Raw genomic sequence first — 21,287 nt, 5'->3', positions numbered from 1 at the left:
GTCTTCATCGCTTGTCACCGAACTCACAAGGGACACCAAAACCAAGCCACTGACAATGTCTACGAAAGAATATAGCTTATAAATGATTTCCTTTATTCAGCGGCTGTCACCATTTCCTTCTGCCAAATAGAGTTGTGCATCCCATTGAGCATTTCAACACATGGTGGTCCATTTATGCATGGCCTATAATGCAATTTATTGCCTTCAATGGCTAGACGTATAATTTATAAACTCTGCTTAGAGGCAGAGTAATTCATTCTCTTGTGAAGGTGACCTCTGCTTTGTATTTCCCATCCATGGCTTATGTTACTCTAAGTAAAGATGCACTCATACATGAACATATGCAGTCATGACACTGTCTTATTAAAATAGTTTTTTCTTTTATGGGGAAACGGGGGTGGTGGTGGTGGGGGGGGGGGGGGGGGGGGTGGTTCGTTGACAAAGAAGAGAAGGACTGATACAAAAATATGTTATGAGGAAATAATATGGAAATCACTTAATACACAGTTTGTACTGATATTGTCTTGATGTTAGATGCCTTTGAAGAATAGCTTTTACGAGCTAGCGTACTAGTGTGGTATTTAACCAGACATAATATGGATGTCCAAAACCGCCATAAGTGAAGGGAATAGCATCTTTAATTGCTTGCCATCCCAATTATGAAGCCAGTTGGACATTACAATTAGGACAGCCTCTTAAATAAGTAATAACTGATGAATTCTTGATGACAGTGTATTTGGAAAGAGAGAGTGAGCGCTTCCCCGCAAACTTTGTTCAACTTGTCCAATTAACGTGATCAAAAAGTTTGCATGGTAAGGCAAAAAGCCATTACCATCTGTTTCCAGGCTTCCAATTCTTGCTATTCCCTAAGGTTTGGACTCAAATCAAAGAGTTTTACACTGGTTTTACCCTGCACAGTCGCACAGCATGGGCGTACATAACAGAAAGAGGAGGGTGGAGGGGGCCTGTACAGAGACATTACAGGCAATGGAGTGCAAACAATTAATGTGAAAGAGAAAAACACATTAAGCGTCTTAATCTCCTCTAAGATGTTATCACTATAAAACTGTCAGACGTCTTGTTCATGCATCACTGGAATCAGTTTGATGCAATGTCATTAAGCTGAATGAAAATGCAGAGATTAATACGAGAGCAGAAAAGTCTCTTTGGAAATTCGGTTGCAGTTTTTATGATCTAAAACGGATGATTCCTAAAAGACTCTCACATCAGCGGGGTATCACAAAATGTGCGTAAACTTAGTACGTCCTTTTCATACTATTTCGAAACTTTTAGCGCTATGCAAAATGTAGGTGAACCACTACACCTCAGTGATACTCGAGACTCATTGAATATCCACATCCAATGGCACTTCCTATTAAGGCCCTATTTAGTAGCAGTTCAAACCCACCCGTATCCTCATTCCATTGCTTGTCTTTGAGACAGAATTAAAATGGCTGCTGCTACCAGATAGGCATTAATTGTATACCTTTTGAAACCTCACTCAGTAATAATAACAGGCTAGTGGTCCAATCCAGGCATAATGACGGTGTTTATCATTGTTGTGTTTGTCTAAAAGGGGCCTACGGGGGCCATTTGTGTCAGCGCCTCCCTGATATCTCCAGAACGAGCCATCTACAAGCTTCCAGTGACAGCCTTAAGTATGCCTACAAACAAAACAGGATCTACAAATGAATGTATATGGGTGCTGGGGGAGGGCACCTGTTTATTTCAAACCTAACATGTAATTAATGAAATTCTGTGGAACAGTGCAGTCTCTCACGTTGCTTCCCCCTTTTTAATTTTGCTCTGTCCTAAACCCTATATACTTCGTTAACCTGAGTACCCCACAGGTAGGTTGTTCCCCTCCTTTTTTCCCCTCTACACCAAATCTCTTCACCAAACACAGCTACTAACATGTTGCGACACATTTTGAGCTTGTAAATGGGGTATTACCTTCATATGTTCGCTTATTTTCGCTTATTATGTCAAGCTCAGAATAGGGATGCTAGAGTTCAAGTGGTTAATCATTAATATTGATAATTCGACAAGCCCAGACTATGTTCTCTATGAACATCTGACACATATCCTCTGCCTGATAGATGTTTCATCCATAGACTGTAAAAAAATATGGACACAGCGAGCCCCATTGGTTTCTACAGACCGTTTTGAAGCCGAATGCGAATTGAAATATGCCATCTTTGGTCTCAAAATGCTACTGGAAACGACTGCTATTGGCTGCAACCGCAGCGAGGGCGGGTCTTCACTCGGTAGAACCAATAGAAACCCTAGAAACATACCCTACTTTATCATTAATTTATTGGGACCATAATTTACTAAATGCATGTCAATTCAATCAAGCTTCAATTCCAGCGCAGGGGGTTTGCCCCTTGGTTTCATCACATAATTTGTATTTTGCATAAAACACAAGGGAAAATATATATATACAGCCTATCCATAAGATATCATCCAAAGTTTTTAAAGCTTTTTGGTGAATAGCATGATAATAGCTGAGTACAATTTGTTTTTGCAAAACTTAAAACGTAGGCTAAGTAAAATTGTGTGCTAAAACCTGATTCAGTTATGCACAGTATTTTCCGGCAAGTGTTATAAACCTTCTACTACTGTGGTTCTCAAAGTGATGCCCCTTGAGCGGCTTCCAGAGGGTCCAAAGCAAAAGTTGTTTAATACAGCATCAAAATCAGTTTAACCACTTTAACCATACAGTGTATACGTACATCGGCTATTTGAAAATAGCTGATCTACAAGCTCACAACGTTTCACGTGAGCTTGTAGATCTTTTTTGGGGGGAAATGTTGTGTTCCTGCATGGCACAAAATCTTTTTCAGATGGGGGCTAAAACATATTAGTTTGGGGGTCCTTGACTCCTTGACATGAAAACTGTTCTACTGTACATACCAGGATGGTGGTGATGACGAGGGAACGGTTAGCCAGGGAATCAGAGATGTTCATCCCTTTGCGCTTAGGCACTTCTGTGATGTTGAGTCCTCCAACTGGACTCCACTTCCCCACCTGCCGAACATGAAAGGCATGAACAGTAGCTACAGTAAGTGTTCTCCTCACCCACTCCCAGTTGGATCACTGTCGGTGTCAGGTAGAAACCTTGTAAGTCCAAAATGGTTATACTTTTCAGGAAATGGAAAATAGAACCTGTGTTTCAATGAAACCAATGTAGTTATTATTTAGTCAAAAGCACTGTTAATACTTGTTATTGGTTCAATTATGTGTAAACCCCACAGACAGACTTAACCACTTTCACTTTCACCTAAATTATTTAAAAAAATAGAAAACATTGCAGATCTACAAGCAATGTGTTGGGATGCGACGCGTTGTGAGCTTGCAGATCAGCTATTTTTGCTTCTTTCGTGTGACACTATAGTATGACAAAGTAGGGCATTCATTTACAAAATGAAAGAAATTATGAAATGAAATGAAAATTGAAATATGGCAATTAAAGGTTTCTGCCCAACAGCAACGATTAGCTGATTGGCTGAGTCACCTTTATACCTCCAGGTCTGATTTTTTCATTTTTTAAATGTACAAAGGATATACTTACTGTATGTCCTCTTGCTTTATACTTGGCATATTCATTGGCAAACTAGTTTCAAATTCAGACCTATTTTACCAGTTTTAATTAACAAGTCTTAACCAAATCACTGAACTAAAACAGCACCTTGGTGAAAAGAAACCTACTGGAACAAATCTCTAGCTTAGTAAGTTCCAGTCAATTCAAATTTGATTCAACAAGATAGACTGCGTCACGGTTTTACGCCTCCGTCATCCATGTCTGTCGAGACTCATAGAATATGTCAACTTTGAAGGAATTTAATGAACGTGTTTTGTGAGGTCCCACTGTCACAGTGACCTTCTTTGACCACCTAAAAATCAGTTCATCCTTCAGTCCAAGTGAAAGTACAGTATTAACAAGCCAAAAAAATCGAGAGGCGCTATGGGCGTAGTAGCACACTACTGGTTGAGAAACCTCTTGAAAACCCACTTTATCCACCTTGACCAACATTCCTTCACTCATTAATATGCTCTGCACCTGTTCTGTTCCTGTGTACAGTATGCTACAGTATGATTGGAATTTGGAAAACCAGTCAGATTGAAAAAGGTGCACTCGTTTTCACCGACGGAGGCGCGCCGTACACGTGCGCACGTCTGGTGGTTGTACAATGTGATTTTGTTGGCAATGCCATGTGTAGCTTCAAACTGTTTCATAATCTGCTTTTGACGAGAGAAATCCCAACGCAACTGAATTAAAAATAACAACCCCAATAGGCGTCCTTGTGTGTTCACGTGGCTATTTCAGGTCTTGTATCTTTGCAGTGTTCTGCCCTTAGGACTAGGAGTATAGCAAAACACAAATGGCTTCAATTAATTTTGAAACAGCATGGGTTTGCTGGCATAAAAGACCGGATTACAATGTGGGAGAAGTTTTGCTATGAGTAATTGCACTAAGATAAGCCAAGAGATCTGAACAAATAAAGGGAGTTATATATGAGAGCAGCCTTCGGGCAAAAAGCTCTGAATATTGTAGAGACACACTCTGGAACATATCATTACCACAAATAGTCCTGTGGCTGTCGCTAACAATCTCCGTTTGCAAGAGAAGCTCTCCAACCATCTCTCTCCAACCCATCTCCCCCCCTTTGCTCCTCCATAACTACACACACAGCATTTAATATTCACAAGGGCTTGTGCTTGAGGTGGATCCATTTAAAGACACACAAGCCTAGAACAGACAGCATGAAAAATGCCTGATAATGTCCTCCCTGTCTTATCCAGCGAGAAGCATATGCTGTAATTTACACATTAGTTACACTTTGTCACACTGCCAAAGAGGACTCGAGGAGAGAGAATTTAAAAAATATCTGTAAAATGCCATCCACTTTGCAACATTCTTTCTAATTGTGCCCAATTACAATTAACTCAATTCATTAAACACGATTAGCCACAGAAGCAATGTTCAAGTTATTTACCCATGCGACTACAGGGAAAGCTCTCCATGTCTACTCCATCCCTCCCTCTGAGTATGCCATGTGAAAATGCTACTCTGGAAACCTCTTCATTATTCCAGGATGAGCTCAAACTTGGGCTAATATTCAATTACACTGGATTAGTCAGAAAATGTCCACATCTTTTCCAGGCTCAAATAGCCTGGAAAAGCCGATTCCATGGATATACACAAAATCCTAACAATCCACTGAGCACAGCTGGATACATGCGTGTAGTGTAGAACTTGACAAAAAAAGACAAGACATTATGCACGCCATCAAAAAGACTTCAAAATGGCTGTGAGACAAATTCACATACAGTACGTGCAGCATTCAGGACAGGATGTCAGTGCAAGGGAAAAGAATTAGCCGTATCACAAGCTCCATTCTTGCGCAGCATCATTACAAGCTGAAAAGCCCTAGATATCATAGTCGTCAGCCTTTAGGGAGAGCTTGAGGGAGTCATAATGGAACTTATCCCTATTTGATGTATGCATAATGTATGAAAAACCTCTAGTAGACAAAGCTGTTATAGTCCACGGGGTCCTCTCCCTGACAACATAATAAAATAAGTTCTACATTACCAGCCTTGCACTTCCTTTTTTTTCCCTCCCCCTTTTTTGGCAAAAGAAAAAAAAAGTGTTTATACACCCCATTACCATCAAACTGCATTTCAGGCATCACCTCAAATTACCATTAAGAGACTGCAATTAACACCCTAATGTGTACCCTAATCCAATTTGCTTTATGAACCACTAACTTATGCTTATGTTGAAACGGCCAATTTGCTTCCTTGTTAGGAGGTAAATGATACTGTCAGATTTGCATTATGTTCTGCGCATCAAAAGCCACATCATTCCGATATTTCATGTTTTTATTCATTCTGTTAAAAGTGTTACCGTTAGTGGAGCCCCACTTGTGTTGAGCGCAAAAATGATTTAGCGCTGAACTAGTCCACTTACAGCCTGTAGGGATTTGTGTTCTACTACCAAGTGTCAGAGAGTTCAAGTAATCATCTTGCACTCTGACACCTTTGATTAAGAGACACATTTTACAATATGAACGATTCAGCTGTAATTTATACATTCATTTGAGATAGAATATGCATCACATATAGAGCACTTCATGGGGTTTGCTCCATCTCACCTAACAGACCTCATCAGACCCTACATTCCGCCGCGTGCGCTCAGATCCCAGATGTTGGTTATCTCTGTGCCTCTATGATAATTAAGCAATCCGTAGGTGGCAGAGTATCTTCCCATCATGAGCCACTTCTGTGGAATAAACTACATCGCTCAATCATAAAGGCAGTCTGTACTGAAAATGATTGAATCAAAACATAAGAGCTATTTATTTTGACTAAACTATGAACTCATAGCTCATAGTGTCTTGTGGTTAGAGTGTCCGCCCTGAGATTGGGAGGTCAGGTTTTAATCCCCAGCCGAGTCATATCAAAGACGATACAAATGGCACCTGATGCCTCCCTGTTTGGCACTCAGCATCAAGGGTTGTATAAGGGGTACGTCCCTGCGTCATACTAGCATCATGTCCAGGGGGGTGTACTTGTACATCATGGCCGGGGGATGTACTTGTACATCAAGCTGCCTAACGCTACAGAAACAGTAAATAGGCTCCTTATCTACAGTATGGGCCACATGGCTCAGTAACCATTGGTTCCCAAGGCTACTTGCTTATGAATGCAAATTGCGATTTGCATGTGTGAGACACCTGTGCACTTAACCACTTACGCCCTATACCCTTTGTCGTGCGATGAATAGCAAAAATAGCCGATCTACAAGCTCACAACATGTCACAATGCGACATGTTGCCTATAATGGCAGGTCCATCACAGCAGGGGCGGACTTAAGGATCAGGAGGCCCCAGGCGAACGGTAGTATGAGACCCCCTCCACAGATAATTTTTTAACAGAATAGATGTAATTTCCAGTATTCTGGTGCATTTTGGGAGTTTGATACTTTTATCAGACTTTACTAACATGGGATCCATTAAAAAGCTAAAAGTAGGGCTACAGAAATGTATTTAATTTTTTTCATGAGGCCCCCTAACTCTTGAGGCCCCAGGCGGTCGCCTAACCTTGCCTACAGTTAAGTCCGCCACTGCATCACAGGGATGCCTTGAAATGACAATACCTACTTCAACACCAACAGGGGACAGATTCGGGATCGACGTGTGATGGGAGGACCGCTGCTATGGCAACCCAAAAGTTCATCATAAAATATAGATGTTCTGGCACTCTAGCCCTTCAATGGTGATTTACCTTCTCAAGGCCATCCTCCTTTAAGCTGATGATGTCCAGGTCAAAGTCTGTGCGCAGGCCTGAAGTCTTGTTGAATGACAGCCGGCCCGTCAAACCATCCCAATGGGACTGAAAAAAAAAAAAAAATTATATATATATACTAATATCATATTATATATTAAACACATTTTTATATTAAATATCGTCGCTGTCGGGAGGGCAAACCTTGTATGTCCAAAACCGTTACTTTACCGCCGGGGTTCCTATGCATCCAATGTAGTTATTATTTAGTCGTAAGCAATAGTTGATACTTTTCATTGGTTAAATATTTATAAAATACATCAAAGAGCAGCCGCACACTCGTAGCTGCCGATGCCAATTCATTAAGGAGGACTAGAGAACAATAAAAAACTGTAATACACCAACATTTCGGACAGCGATGCTGCATTCTACAGGGTCATCGGACAGCATCGCTATCCAAAACACAGTTTTTTGTTGTTCTCTCGTCCTTAATAAATATTTGGCATCGGCAGCTAGGAGTGTGTGGCTAATCTTAGATTTCTATAGTGTTTTACTGTTGGCCGGCACCTCATAAATAGAAAAATAACTGATCTGCAAGCTCACGTGTCGCATACTTTAGCATGACACTGTTGAACAAAGGAGTAGGGCATTAACAAAAAAGTCATAAAAAGTTGAATTATGGAGATACAAGGTTTCTGCCTGACAGCGACGATACCATATTGTGAATGAGCAGATGAGCATGGGCAAACATAGTCCAACAAAACTAACCAGCCAACATAGCGCATATTCTATAACACACCCTATCACTCACTGAAAATAAACTCACACCCACACGCCCGTACACCTAAAACACAAACACAATCAGCGAGGGCTGTATTTCCCTTTTTATTTAATTACATTTTACGCCTCCAACGCGTTTTCCCTCCAGACCATGGAGTTAATTAACAACCATCTCCTTTGCCTGATTCCCCATGAGGGGGAAAACACATTACTGCCCCCTATTACCATCCCCTGATACCCTGCAAACCCACCCCCACAGAAAGACACATGCACGTGCAGACACAGGCACACGCAGAGGCACTGAAGCTTGCACGCACGCACGCACACACGCACACACACACACACACACACAAACACACAAACACACGCGCACACACACACGCACGCACGCACGCACGCACGCACACACACACACACACACACACACACACACACACACACACACACACACACACACACACACACACACACACACACACACACACACACACACACACACACACACACACACACACACACACACACACACTCGCTCGCTGTCCTACTGCTGGGCAAACAGAGGAGTATCCGGCAGTTACATTCGGTGCTGGAGGTAACCCTTCCTACACTTAATTATCCCGGTCAGACTGAATTCTGTGAGCTTGGCTGTGCTTGCTCACAGCAGTACTATTTTCCAAAACCCCGATTTGTCGGCTCTGAGTCACTCTTCGAGTCTCATATTGAACAGAATAAGAGCCGATTATACAAGTTGTGTGCTTTCAAAGATGGTTACAGTAGTGCCATCTGGAAAATAGGTTACGGATACCGGGAATTATACAAAGGCGACAACAGCACTGCTTTGACGTGTCTGTCATGGCTTTTGCGTGTGTGTGTGGACGATTTTTACTCAATAGAGTGCAAATCTCTGCCTAGAGGCATGCCTTGATAATATTCGCGATGTATTGTCACAGTTAAAATTATGCCTCACTGTCTGTCTTGTCTAGGTCTTATATGTCTATGTGTAATATGTTACCTGTTCTAGTTTGCTTAGTTTAGTTTCTGTCTCACCCAGCTGTATCTCGTTTGTAATTACCCCTCATCAGGGCATGGTCACACATGCGCTTTATAGAAGCTTTAGCTTCAGGAATTGCCATCTTTGGCCTTAACTCATCCAGTGCCATTGACGTGTTTTTCCCAAAGGCCCTCGGTGCCAATGACGTGTTTGACGTGTTTTTGTTTTATAGTGGTTTTATAAAAGATCGCGCTGTTCTCTATCACCCGAGTGATCACTTTCACTTTCAACTCACAAGGATCCGGAAACAACGTCATCCGAAGATTTCCGCCTCCGTCCACTTCCTGTTTAGATTTTACATGGAAACGGCTGTATCTTGAGTTTACTTATTTTGCCCTGGATTTCACGAGACATGTTATTTTCAACGTGCTGCTGGAAGAGAAGGGAACGTCGCGGTTGTAATGTTTGTTCTCTGAGCGACGCACACTGCTACCGGCCCGGGTGTATTTACACGCGGTCAGACAAGCGATCATAACGGATATACATTTTCTGTGACCAGTTGAAAAGATATAAAAAACGGAAATCTCTGGGAGCTTGTAGATCGGCTGGTTTCAGCGACACTGTCATACAACTGAGTATAAATCGGGCCACAGACAGACAGACAGACAGACAGACAGACAGACAGACAGACAGACAGACAGACAGACAGGGTTGAATACGAACGATACTAGGCAAAAAGATCACATTCGCATCACCTCCTTGATGAAACTCATGAAACGCCCTCCGAACCTCCAGGGCTTGTGCCGGTGGCACTGCAGTGAGTTGACGGTCATTTGTGGTGCGTGCTGGTAGGAGACGGACACAATGTGGACCGCATCATAGGTCAGAGCTGCATCTGTCTGGAATAAAGGGCAAAGGTTATTTCAGCTGATGGCTGTGGGTATTTACCTTATTCCTGGCTTTCTCCAGGGCGCTGCCATTGCCTCTTCCATTGAGTTTTTCTCTATGTGCTGCTTCATTGTCTCCGCCAGGCCAAAAGGCATGGCAAGAGAGTATGCTTTGCACCCTGTCCGTCCGTCCGTCCGTCCGTCCGTCCGTCCGTCCGTCCGTCCGTCCGTCCGTCCGTCCGTCCGTCCGTCCGTCCGTCCGTCCGTCCGTCCGTCCGTCCGTCCGTCCGTCCGTCCGTCCGTCCGTCCGTCCGCGTGTCCGTTTGTTCGTCCGTGTGTGTGTCTGTCTGTGAACAGCTAATCTCCGGCACTATTGGCCCGGCCGCTGCAGAATTGTGCAAACACACTCCCTGGATGCCGAAGCCAAACCTCTGCCTCGAATTTTTCAGATTGGTCTGTTATAGCGGCACCAGGAGGCAGATTTTTGTCCAAACATCACGCAAATCGGTACACAGTATCTCTATAGTCATGTGATCAACACGGATCTGTCCGATTTTCCATATTTCATCCTGATTGGCTAAGATTGGCTTCCAAAGTTTACAGGATTGGTTCGTTTTGAACAAAATGCCTCAAATCATTAACGCAGCATGCGATTTCCGTAAAATTGTGCACGCGTATTCCCACTAGGCAGAAGAACAAATGCCACTTAACCCATTAAGACCTGGAACTGTGTCATTTTTAGATTTGAGCTAAAAAGCATTATTTTACACTTTGGGCTATTCAAAAATAGCAGATATACAAGCTCATAGCGCGGCACCGAGTGCCGCGCTATGAGCTTGTAGATCTGCTATTTTTGAAAAATCGTGAAAATGTGTGCAAATCATCTAAATATATATATTTTTAAAGCAAACATTTTTAACTCAAATCTTTGCTTCTGGGGTCCCTGGAACACAATATTTTGATGGGGGTCCGTGGCCAAATACATATCATTTTGGGGGTCCTTGACATGAAAAAGATTGAACACCACTGATATAGAAACATACGTTTTTCAGAATAATGTTGGGATTTAGGAGACATGTAGAATCGGCTTCAGGTCTCAATGGGTTAAAATTTTCAAATCAGCCTCATGGTGGCGCTACAACAGGCCGATTCACGTTTTTACCTATAACTGCACCGATCTGCGTGAAACTTTGCACGCACTCTCCCTAGAGGATAAACCTTTGCCATGCATTTTTCACATCTGCCTTCTAGAGCGCCACCAGGAGGCTGACTTTTGTAAAACATTTTTCTGCTATTACTCCTTCTGATTCTGTCCAAAAATCACGCAAATCGGTACACAGTATCTCTATAGTCATGTGATCAAGACGGAAGTGTCCGATATTTCATATCCCATCCTAATTGGCTAACATTGGCTTTCAAAGTTTGCTGGATAGGTCCGTTTGAACAAAAATGCCTAAAATCATGAACGCAGTTCCGTGAAAGTTTGCACACACATTCCCACTAGGCTGAGGAAGAAATGCCACCCTTTTCACATTGGCCTGTTATAGCGCCACCAGCAGGCCTAATTTAGCAAAACACATTTTTGGAACAAAATGCCTCAAATCATGAATACAGTGTCCGATTGCCGTGCAAGGCCTAAGAAGAAGTGGCACCCTTTTCACATTGGCCTATTATAGCGCCACCAGGAGGCCATAATAACCTACCTGACCTGGCGGAGACCTGTGCTCTGAGGAACACTTTTTCTAGTTCAATATCTGTTCACTTCCTCCCTAGCCTCTGTCCCAACCTCATCTGCGAAAAGAAGAGCCTGGTCACGACCTAAAGCAGCGAGTGTCTAGGAAGTCCTGAGTAGACTGGATTTCCGTTTCCCCCGGAAACGATATTTTTTGACCAATCACAACACTCGTTTCATTCACAGAGAATGTTAACAGATTTGTAAAGCATCAACGTCATTTCCTTGGGCGGTACTTCCGCCAAATTCAACCATCTCCGGTTGTCAACTTCCTAGACAACCAACATCCCAGGTCTTGCCCAGCGTGCTTCCTCCCTAGTTGGCTACTGCAGGTGTAATGTAGGTAATCAGTGTGTTGCCAGATTTTGTAAAAGAAACAAGCGGCCAGGTCTATGAAACCAAGCCCAAAAGAAGCAACAAGGCTCAGTTTTAGCACTTTACATCGGCTATTTGAAAATAGCAGATCAACAAGCTCACAATGTGTCACATCACGACACGCTATGAGCTTGTAGATCTGCTATTTTAAAAAAATATTGGGGAAAAAAGTAAAACATTTTGAAAGATTTTAACAACGCAAATCTTGTATGGGGGTCCCTGGCACCACATATTTTCAGATGGGGGTCCTTGACCTGAAAAAATCTGGGAACCACTGGTTTAAAAAACATGAGAAAGTACTTTAAAAAAAGGCCCTAATTGCTTATTATAAGCAGACATGGCAACACTGCTAAACAGGAAACTCATTGATATGGGGCCAAAGATGGTTAATTTATGAAGATACACCATTCCGATTGGAGCCACTAGAGGCGACATGGTACACAAATCCAACAAATGGTCTCCTAAGTGGGCGCCGGTGTCCGACGGCAAATCTCGCGAACGTCCAATGTTTACTGGTGGAGCATGGACCATGGAGCTAAAGAATGGTTCATAAGCTGTGTTCACGTTCACTCTCCCATTGAAATCCAACCTGCTTCCTGTCTCCTAAAAAGGCATCCGCCCACTTCACACAGATATGGGAAGTAAACCGGAGATGGTGAGTCTTCCCATTTCCGTCTTGGATGGGGCTCACTCCATAGATATAGAAACCTAGATACCTCATTGGCCTCTGCAGTTCGTTGGAGCGACCTGTTTCGTATGGTGGCCGCCATATTTCCGGGGGGCACGGGCACTGGCCAATCACAGCGTGTTGACTACTGGCCAATCACAGCGCGTCTTTTCCAGGACTTGTCAGAATCTAGTTGTCCCGCCCCCACCTGCCTCTGATTGGCCTACTGAACGCCCCTTCTGTGACGCACGCGGAAATTTCCAGCTGCCCCCCAAGGAAGCGGAAGCGCGCCCGCCATACAGACGCTTCAGAGCCAGAGGAGGCGTCTAGCTTTATATGTCTATGGCTCACTCTTGCTTTTAACTCCTCTAATGCACAAATGACGTTCATGAGGGAGTGACACTCTCATTCAAAAGCCTACTTCTGTGGACAGTCTGAGGCTATGTTGAACCCACTTGAAAACATGGATGCACATCAGTATTGATATTGTCTAGGGAGAATCCATGTTGCTAGGTTGCTAATAAAATAAATAAATAAATAAAACATACCGTCATGATGCCCTCCAGGAGACCCGAATCTGGTTTGTGTGGTAGCTGCCTTTCCGTGGACCATTTCTCCACGATGGTGGCAACCTGGGGGTTCTCCACGTTGAGGATGCGGAAGCCGGTCATGTTGACACCACAGAAGCGATACGGCTCCAAGTCGATGGCCATCAGGTCCTTTAGAGAGAGAAGGATGGGTTCTCAGTTATTCTGTCAGGATTGGGTCTTATTAGTTGTTGCCGTGACCTTTGCTTTCCATTGGCGTCACGTACGGTAAGAAGATGAGGACAATGCAGCAGGCATCCTTTTAGCATCAGCACATATGCTGTTATAAGTTAAATCAAATGTGAACAACTAATACTTGTGCTTATACCCCTTCGTATGATGGTGTCCTCTGAATATTACAGGCTCACAATGCGTTTCAATGAGACGTGTTGTGAGCTTGTAGATCTGCTATTTTCGGTTCACGACACCATCGTATATCAAAGTATAAATCTAGAAGTAAAAGATATGTCCATCTGACCTTATCTGCGATGCTCTTGCTCTCGCTAAAATGAATAAAATTAAATGTATAGTCTAAAAGGGAAAAGAAAAAGAGATTTTCCTGGAGCACATTAATAATGCAACTGTTAACAACCCGTTGGCAAGGAAACATCAATTCAATCTGAGACACCATAATGTCTGGGACAGAGATTGTAGCTGAAGTATGAGGTTGCATGTCAACACATGTCGCGTCGCAATGGGCCAGGGGGCTCTAAAGAGACATTTGGATGAACATAGATATTTCATTTGTATCCTGTGGGGTTACCGCTGCGTCAATGGGAACATGTAAGACACACACTTTGCCTCCAGTTATCAAAGTGTTTTTAGGTTGTTATTTTAACTCTCCTCCCCATTAAAAATGCAGTACTCTCTTTTATGAATGAAGGCCACTAATATTCCCAGTGACATTAAAATTCGCAGTAGTTTCAGGAGTTTCTGTAGCATTATTATTCCTGACATCTGCAGTGCCATTAACACATTTCAGGCTTTCAGAGAATTATATTCTGAATAAGTGACCCAACACAGAGATGGTCATCCTGCACAGAGGTGGGTAGTAATGAGTTACTTTTACTCAGTTCCATTTACTCTTTTAGACAAGTAGGAAACGTGGCACTGAAGCACTGCATTATCAGCTTGCCCGGCATTACCAGGGTTATTACACTAACGCGCGTTTTCAATGGCCATCTAGTTGCTGACTTCAGTCACATATACCATAGCAATAGCAAATTCCATTTTTAGCAGTGCTACTTTAGCATTCTCCCACCTCTGCATTATACTCTAGAGACCCTCTGTGCCCTGGGAGTACACGATATATCTCTGAGTGCATAAACAAGTGATACAGAGGTGCCAAACATCACAGTTCTCAGCCTTGGTTCCTGGAGATAACCCTGTAGGGTGGCGAGGCTGAAGCTACAGTATGACAGACTCATTTCAGAGGACAAGGATGTTATTACCCTGTACCTCTCTACCTGTCGTTGCCTTTTCACGCTCTAATAAGTCGGCATTTCCCTCTCCTCCCAAGATAAAACACAGACATCACCAAATTCCATCTAGGTGGGGGAGAAATTGTATCGCCACCTATACCATGCACGTATTCATCATTTTGGATCAAATCAAGCCAGCAGGTATAATCTCCTTAATAGTGTGTCCATCAATGTGAATGTGACAATGTATATTGCAGCATTAGATGGATTCCACAGTGCTGTGACTTTATGATGAAAAATGTGATCATTGCAGCAACATGATATCAAATGATAGTTTCAAAAGAAATCCTTCAATAAATATTGTGCATTCTTTTTTCTTGCACTGCCACGGTGTGGCAAGAGGGGGAAAGGTCTTTGGGTTCCACTATTAAGGCATTGGTAGTGCTACTTGAATACGACGCACGGCAGAACAATGCCATCGCCACGCTGCAGAGCGTGAACGATAGCACACGTCATGCCTGGCCCTGTATGTCATATCATATTATCACAACAGACTGGACGTGTCCACTGAGAGAGGGAGTGAAAGGTAGAGACTGAGCCAAAGAGACAGAGAGAGGAGGAGAGAGAGAGAGAGAGAGAGAGAGAGAGAGAGAGAGTCTAGAGCAGTACGATTCAAGGAGGTATTCATTCTTGTTGCTCTCCTTTGTCACCAGATAGGCAGAATCTATGTTGTCATTAGCCTTGTGCAGGGCTCCACCGGGATTGATGGCTGTGCTATCCACAAAGCATACACTTGAGAGAAGATGAGTGCTCTTACACAGCTATCTAGACATGTTACTCAGATGACCTCCCCACACACACACACACACACACACACACACACACACACACACACACACACACACACACACACACACACGCACACACGCACACACGCACACACACACACACACACACACACACACACACACACACACACACACACACACACAGTCGCACATTTGAATTAGAATACAAATAGCAAAGAAATTAATTAGATATACTGTATATGAAAGATCCGGTCTGAAATCCCATACTTTAATTTAATCACAGAGTAATTTGGGAATTGTTACTCCTCACTTAAAAAATAATACATCAATCTGTTCAGTCATATATCTCTGTCACTGCTCTCAAACCTATTTTGTTTTTCTCTCGCTCTCTCTCTTTTGCAGTTTTCAAACTCAGAAGAGACATTCAGTGCTGACATCCAATCTGTTGCCTTTAATCTGCCTCTTCAAAGATTTCTGTTGACTTTACCGTGGGAGAAGAGTGTTTACACTGAAGACTCCATTATACTGTCAGTTTGTCAAACAAAATTGATATTATGGACCGGATCCAAAAGGCTGTTGGCAATTAGCCGCCATTCATCAACTGCTCAAACGGTGGCGAGATGAGAACAAGTGTGCATGGATTTGCATTAAGAGGCGTGGTGCATTACCAGTGTGGTGAAGATGTAGTGGTAGTACTCTGTCATCATCCCCATGGTCTGGGCCTGGAAGGAGGGATAGAGAGAGAGAGAGAGAGAGAGAGAGAGAGAGAGAGAGAGAGAGAGAGAGAGAGAGAGAGAGAGAGAGAGAGAGAGAGAGAGAGAGAGAGAGAGAGAGAGGGAGGGAGGGAGAGAGAGAGAGGGAGGGAGGGAAAGAGAGAGAGAGAGATGGTTAGGGAAGGTGAGAATGAATGAGGAGACTAGAGAAATAGGTCACTTTGTAATGTCGGGGCAATTTGGAATCAATATCACAAACAACGTGGCATAGATCCAAAAATGGTCTTTCATCAGGAAGAGGATACATAAAAAGGTAAATATAATGAGTGCATTGACTAACGCAGCATATTGTTCTTTGGAGAAGTCTCTGCAGTTGCCTGTTGTGGTGGCACCGTGTGCATCTGTGCTGTGGTTTTAAGCAACCAACATACAGTAGATGCTTTTTCTATGCATTTAAATGGTTTGCAATGGCTTGGGCCATGTGATGTATTCCCAGGAGAAAGGGGAGCCTTCAATCAACAGAGAGAGGTAATCTTTGTCCCATATCCAACCCCCCCCCCCCCCTTCCCCTTCCCCACTTCTTTCACTCAATCTACATTCAAAAGCACCACATTCCCCTGGCAGCAGTGTTTCCTATAGACTATTTAATTGTACCATCTGTTGGGAAGAAAAGCCAAGGTTGTGTAAAAAAGCCTGTGATTTAAAGGTGAATTCTCTGCTTCATCTATCGACGTCGGCCGAAACCATGTGGCGTTAAAACGTCGTGCCATTTGTCATATTGTAACCAGGTGTGCTCATAAATTAAAGTGCCAGTTGCTGACTGAAACATTATCATGACAATTCTGTCCTAATAGCGCAATTAATTAGACACACGCCATTTGTCACCCTTCATGGTATTCTATTCTACTCTTCATGTCTATATTCTGTTCTGTTCTGTTCTGTTCTACATCAACCTCATTTCAGCAAGCTCCTTCTGTCCCTGACTCCACCAGTGGTGGCGGAGGCACTTAAAAAAAACGTGACAGAGCCACTGGGATGGAACCATTGTAAAAGGGGTCAGTGCTTTTAAGAGACACCTGGGATATGGCTCCTATTATGTTCCAAACAGAAGGTCTGTCTGAACTGCCATGTTTTCCCCATTTCCTTCCTCTCCACCTGCAGGAGGCATGAAACTTGACAGAGGGATTGTTGCATCTGGGTAATCCTGTCACACAGCGAGGACCAGGACAGGTTGTATACCCAGTCAAATCCGCCATGTTAATTTAACTCTGAGGGGGCATACATTTGTACACATATGCACGCTCTCTGAGCGAGTTATGGTTAAATTAATATTTTTTAAATACATTTTACTGGGAGCACCGTCAAAAGGCACAACAACATTCCAAAAATAATGTACTAAAGTAGTCCTGCGAGGACATGATAATTTTTGATGCACCATGCCTAAACCTTTCCAAATCCATTATCTCCTTACTCCATCAGCGTGGTAGATCAACAGCGCATCTCACAGTCAAAACATAAATTAAATGCTTGCAATTTTCCATTTATTTCTGTGGATAGGCATAGCTCTTTTGTTAAGATGTAATAAAGTGGCAGTGGCCTGCAGGTCAGCTTTGGTGGGGTAAGCTGATAAATTCTGTCATTACTGCCTGAGCCTCAGAATGTAAATCAAATACTGTGCAAACTGTGCCTTCAGCCAGACAGAGATTTTAAGCAGAAATCACAAGGCATTTCACTGGAAAATAATTTAGAACATTATGAGCCACAATATTAATTTTGGAAAGAGCACTGGAACGGTCTATTCTCTATCTTAAATGGCAGTGAAGGACAGTTAACATGCTGGAGTCGCATATTATGACTGCCATACAACCTTGTAATTTTCATAAACTTCCACCAACCATTACAGCCGCAAACACAACAAATGTCACAACAAAACACCCTTCAAGCTCTCCTGTTAAGCAATATGGCCGTGCTCGGATACTCTTTTTGATGTAAGTCCTCTGACTGTAGTTACTTTTGGTAACAGATGATCTGATATGAGTAAATTGGTGTCGTTTGACAGCTGTGCCGAGGCGCTCACGCTTTCATCTATCCAGCCATGCGAAGATCTGAGAAGCAGCACTCAGAGTGTGCAAGCTGCATTTTACATGCACAGGTCTTTATGATGTCCGTACCGCATACTGTACCTCAAGCCTGATTTATACAGTACGCCGTCGTACGACAGTGTCGAAAATACCCGATCCGTAAGCTCACAACGCGCTATGAACGCGTTGTGAGCTTGTATAGATCGGCTATCTTTGGTCACAAAGTGACATGTTGTGACACATTGTGTGTAGGGGTGTGCCGATATATCGTCCCGCGATATATCGCGATACGTTTTCGTGACGATATGTATCGTTTTGGAGAAAAAAAAAATCGTTTTGAAAAAAAAAAAAAAAAAGTTTTTTTTTTTTTTTTTTTTACAATATTAATAATCAGGCATGCAAACAGCCCCGAGGTGAAAAGGGTGACAACATGTTGTTTTTTTCGGGTCAGGTGTCACACTATTGCCTTATTTGGATTCAAAACGGCTATTGTAGCTGAAAAGCTACAAGTTTGCGTCTGAATAATGCAAAAACAGAATTATTTGTTTGCATTTTTTCTCCCCCATATATTTTCATAATAAAAAAAGTGCGTATCGTATCGTATCGAAATCGTATCGAAGTTGTGAGCCAAATATCGTATCGTATCGTTTGGTGAAATTAGTGTATCGGCACACCCCTAATTGTGTGCTTTTAGATCGGCTATTTCCGGGACGCGACACTGTCGTACTCACATGTTTGAGAATTTGTGCAGCCATGTGATGGCTGCAGTCGAAGATGATGCGGAACTCTCGTCCTCTCTTCATTTCCTTGAGGAGAGGTCTGGTGTCCTGTGAATCCAGCGGTAGCTGGCGGATCTTCAGTCTGATATTGTACCTGGAGGGGGCCATTATCAGTTCCTGTAGTCTAATAAGACCTTTAGGGGAAAACAACAGCACAAAGTTTACACTAATACGCCCCATGTCCAGCAATTGTACACAGGAAACATATTGTGATTTTTATACAGGACATACGGTAATGAATTCCTTTATAGATAGAGTGGAAATTAACCTTCACCTGTGCTATCATCGTATACGACGGTGGCTGTTTTCCATTTAAGGTACTGCACCAGGTCCAGTATACCATAACTTAACGACGAATAATCTGGGTATAAATTGGCATAAAAGGAGTCCCTGTTGTCCATTGGGTGATGTTTCCATCGCACTTGGATGTGCGGTACCTCCAGTGCGTTGCAGATGGACTGCACGGCGTTGGACGATGAGCTATGTGAGGGCCCAAATATTGCCACTACACCTAATGACAGTTGGTCACAAGCTAGAATGGTAAGAGGAGAAAGCATGTTAGCATGTTACATTTTCAACAATATACATTTGCCGATTTGCTGCACGCACACGCACACACACACACACACACACACACACACACACACACACACACACACACACATACAGTACATGTACGCAGGCACACACACATGCACGCAGGCACACACACGCACGCGCACACACGCGCACACGCACAGTGGCGCGGGAAGGGGGGGGCTATGGGGGCTGCAGCCCCCCTGGTGATGGGAGCAGCCCCCCTGGTGATGGGAAGAAAAAAAAAAAAGAAAAAGAAAAGTTTTATTTTATTTTATTTTTTATAATATATATATATTTTATGGATCATAGCAGTCTGTTACGGTCATGGATGAACTTCAACCTGGTGTTTGCACTGTCTTTCTGCCTTTTTGTGTGGGGAAAAACACAGAAAACCCCCAAAAAATCACCAAAAAAAACGCACGGGCGCGAGGAGTCCCCCCCGACGCACAGCCCCCCTAGGTATTAAGGACTTCCCGCGCGCCTGCACACGCACACACACACACACACACACACACACACACACACACACACACACACACACACACACACACACACACACACACACACACTTCAGATGTCTAGCTTTCAAACTCAAAGGAGGTTTATATGGCTACAATAAAAAAAGAAATGACATTTGGAACCAGTATTGTATAATAGAAAAGGCAGAGAGTAGTGAGCAGGAAAATACCATGATGCATACTATGTCTCACAAACCTACCAAGACCACAAGCAAATATGGATTATTATCATACATGCAGTGTTGTGTGTAACACATTACAAAGTAACGCATTACTTTAATTACATGAAATTTACATGAAATTACATTTGTCTGTAACGCAGTATGAATTACTGTTCCTTTTCTATTTTTACTGGCTCACCTGCCAGTGAGGAGCCCCCATCGGAAGGACGTAGCGCCTCCGTCCTACTCCTCCCGTTCAACACCCCCACTGATAGGCGCCACCCCAGCCCATAGGAGTCGCTAGCGTCCATCCCCACCCGGCTTCCCTCCCCTGAAAACGGGCAATGGTGTTCATATACTCAGCTCAGCCGAGATGGACTAATGTCACCCTGCACCGCCCAAGCGCTGAGGAATTACTGTTCCTAAATTCAGTAATCACATTACCATTACTAATCAAACAATTATGTCACTACTTACAGTACTTTTTGTATTAAGCTTTTGCAGATACAGGCTTTATGAATATAGCATTCAAATAACCTATCACTGATGCGCAGCTACTCAGTCAGGGGTATATATAAACTGAATGTTTGATGATTAAATGTCCTTGAGCTTCATGGGATTACAGTCACATACTGTACTGAGGAGGTGTTTGTTCAGCCTCTTCTTAAAGGCATGAATACTGCTTGATATTTGTACTATAGCTGGTGTTAGGATGACCATATTGTTTTATACATTGATAGTTTTATTTTGATGCAGTTATAGCCTGTACTACCTTAATTGACCTGCTTGAAAGTACTCTGTACTCTGGGCTGTTGGCTTTGTGGTATAAAACAGTGGTTCTCAAACTTTTTCATGTCAAGGACCCCCAAAATGATTATTTTGGCTGCGGACCCCCAATCTCAAAAATATTTTGT

General features: G+C 43.0%; 1 protein-coding gene across 1 annotated transcript in view; it reads right to left on the bottom strand.

Moving 5' to 3' along the window:
• Window positions 1–21,287, bottom strand: part of grik3 (glutamate ionotropic receptor kainate type subunit 3) — a gene marked incomplete at its 5' end in the record, with an annotated part of 143,891 nt that overhangs the window by 40,332 nt on the left and 82,272 nt on the right. Inside the window, 7 exons of the mRNA XM_080426724.1 lie at window positions 2,917–3,030; window positions 7,294–7,401; window positions 9,820–9,963; window positions 13,274–13,444; window positions 16,211–16,264; window positions 19,068–19,249; window positions 19,390–19,647. Coding sequence (XP_080282850.1) covers window positions 2,917–3,030; window positions 7,294–7,401; window positions 9,820–9,963; window positions 13,274–13,444; window positions 16,211–16,264; window positions 19,068–19,249; window positions 19,390–19,647 — 1,031 coding nt within the window. The remainder of the gene's footprint in view (window positions 1–2,916; window positions 3,031–7,293; window positions 7,402–9,819; window positions 9,964–13,273; window positions 13,445–16,210; window positions 16,265–19,067; window positions 19,250–19,389; window positions 19,648–21,287) is intronic.

This window comes from Gymnoscopelus braueri (genome assembly GCF_963280865.1).
Source record: "Gymnoscopelus braueri genome assembly, chromosome: 4".
Taxonomy (NCBI): Eukaryota; Metazoa; Chordata; class Actinopteri; order Myctophiformes; family Myctophidae; genus Gymnoscopelus; species Gymnoscopelus braueri.
Note: the sequence above shows the minus strand (reverse complement) of the source record. Positions and strands in the feature narration are given on the sequence as shown.